General features: G+C 57.0%; 1 protein-coding gene across 1 annotated transcript in view; it reads right to left on the bottom strand.

The window, feature by feature from the left end:
* The window catches only part of KREMEN1 (kringle containing transmembrane protein 1), a 45,515-nt gene that overhangs the window by 5,759 nt on the left and 37,641 nt on the right, over window positions 1–2,115 (bottom strand). The window contains exon 5 of the mRNA XM_030885472.2: window positions 222–554. Within this exon, the coding sequence (XP_030741332.1) occupies window positions 222–554 (333 nt within the window). The remainder of the gene's footprint in view (window positions 1–221; window positions 555–2,115) is intronic.

The raw sequence follows: 2,115 nt of genomic DNA, 5'->3' as shown, positions 1-2,115 counted from the left end.
CCCGACCCCCACCCAAAAGCTGGTATTAGAACTGAAGTTGCAACAGTGACAGGCACCAGCTCTCCCCGCTGCCCTGAAACAAACACAAGGTGAGAAGCAGGCGGAGGGAAGACCTGCTGCAGGTGAGGTCGGTAGCCCCGGACCCACGGGCTCCCAACGGGGACAGCCGAGGCCCCTGGGTCACGAGAGGACGGGAGGCAGGGAAGGGCGAGGCCGGCTACCTTGGTACAGGAGGGCAAATCCCTGGGCTTGGTTGATGCGGTCGGAGAAGAAATACAGAATAACGAAGTCCAGCGACGCGTTGAAGGACAGCGGGGGCCGACTGCGGCCGCTGAACCGGGCCAGGACTCGGTGCGTGTAGCCGTCCAGCAGCTCCACCATGTCTGCGGAATCCCGGATGTCGAACAAGGTGAAGTTGAAGTGGATGGAGGAGGCCCCCGGCACTCGGATGGTCCAGTAGCAGACCCGGCCTGTGGCGTAGGTGTCGGGAAAGTCCGGGGAGTAGACCACCGCCGTCATGGCGGAGTAGTTGCCGCCGCAGGCGCCCACGAGAGCTGCGGAGACACAAGGATGCCAGGCTTTAGCGGTGAGGTCCACCCTGACTGGCAATGTTGTTGGTTTTCTGTACAGCCGCAGGCGCCCACGAGAGCTGCGGGGACACAAGGATGCCAGGCTTTAGCGGTGAGGTCCACCCTGACTGGCAATGTTGTTGGTTTTCTGTACAGCCAGACCATCTTAGGGTTCAGGGTTGGTCACAGCAGGAACCCTGAAGCCCTGGACAAATCGCTGAGAGCCTCAGGATGTGAGCCAGCTCTCCTGCCCAGCTGGGCCGGCTGGAGTCCGTGAGCCCATATGCCAGCCGCGGGGCCGCTTCGGTTCAGGGCCATGTATCGTATGAGCGCAGAAGGGAAGGCGAGACAGGGCACAGGGAAATATAGGGATCCACCTGGAAGGGCGGCAAGTGATATAAGAGGGCACTACAACTTCTCGGTGTCCCTGTCCCGTTAGAAGAGTGAGTCACACCAGAGGTCCTTCGGGAAACTGCAGCACAGGAATAGCCTGCTGCCTCGTGGCCAGGGGGGTGGACCACCTCAGAGGTACTGATGGGCAGGTTCCCCCAGGGGACTCACCACTCCCCTGAATCTCACGCAGTGACATGTACACACGGGCCCAGAAGTGACAGCCTGGAGTGTGGCAGGGCGCCCCATGTCCAACCCGTCTGAGTCCCTGGGGGCTTTAGTCTCCTCCTCCTCTATGAAATCAAAGTGCTCATGGTGAACGCAGTTTGCTTGGGTCAAGTGTGCAGGGCAGGGTGCGGCACATAGTTGACACTTGTAAATATGAGCTGTTCTGTTATAACTGGATCCAAATCAAGTTCAACAGTTCCCAGAACAGGCCTTCAAGTGAGAGCCATGGGTCCCCGAGATACCAGGCCAATTCGGCGATTTGGAGAGCAAACGTGCGCTCTGGAGAGGGACCATTACAACGCCGAGGAAAGGAGGAGAGGCTGGCCTAACACCTACCATACAATCAGGGGAGGGGGCAGGTCGGGGAGGCCCCTCTGGTGGCTGGGGGTCAGAGCCCTCCTGCAGCCAGAGGTGGTCTCTCAGAGTCCAGCAGGGAAAACACTTTCGTGTCTCAGTTTTCTCATCTGGGAAGTGGGTCTGCTACGAGAAAAGGCAAGTTCATGGGCCAATGGAATGAAAAGAGGATGGGGTTTTCCTTCGGGCTTCTGATGCACCATGGGTGTCCCTGCTTCCTGCATCGTGGATAATGCACAGAAGGTAGACAGCCCAGCACCTCTGGATGTAAATTGCTCAATAAAGTCACAAAGGAGTCCCATTTCCGAGACTTTAGTGTACAATCCAGTGGTTTTTAGTATGCTGGCAATGCTGAAGAGCTCTGGTACCGTAGCGGTTACACATGGGACTGCTAACTGTAAGGTCAGTAGTTCAAAACTACCAGCTGCTTTGAAGGAGAAAGGCTGGGCTTTCCAAATGTGAAGAAAGCTGATGGTGCCCGGCTATCAAAAGATATAGCATCTGGGGTCTTAAAGACTTGAAGGTAAACAAGCGGCCAACTAGCTCAGAAGCAACAAAGCCCACATAGAAGAAG

This window comes from Echinops telfairi, unplaced genomic scaffold (genome assembly GCF_000313985.2).
Source record: "Echinops telfairi isolate 266 unplaced genomic scaffold, ASM31398v2 ScPeMD7_29;HRSCAF=101, whole genome shotgun sequence".
NCBI lineage: Eukaryota > Metazoa > Chordata > Mammalia > Afrosoricida > Tenrecidae > Echinops > Echinops telfairi.
Note: the sequence above shows the minus strand (reverse complement) of the source record. Positions and strands in the feature narration are given on the sequence as shown.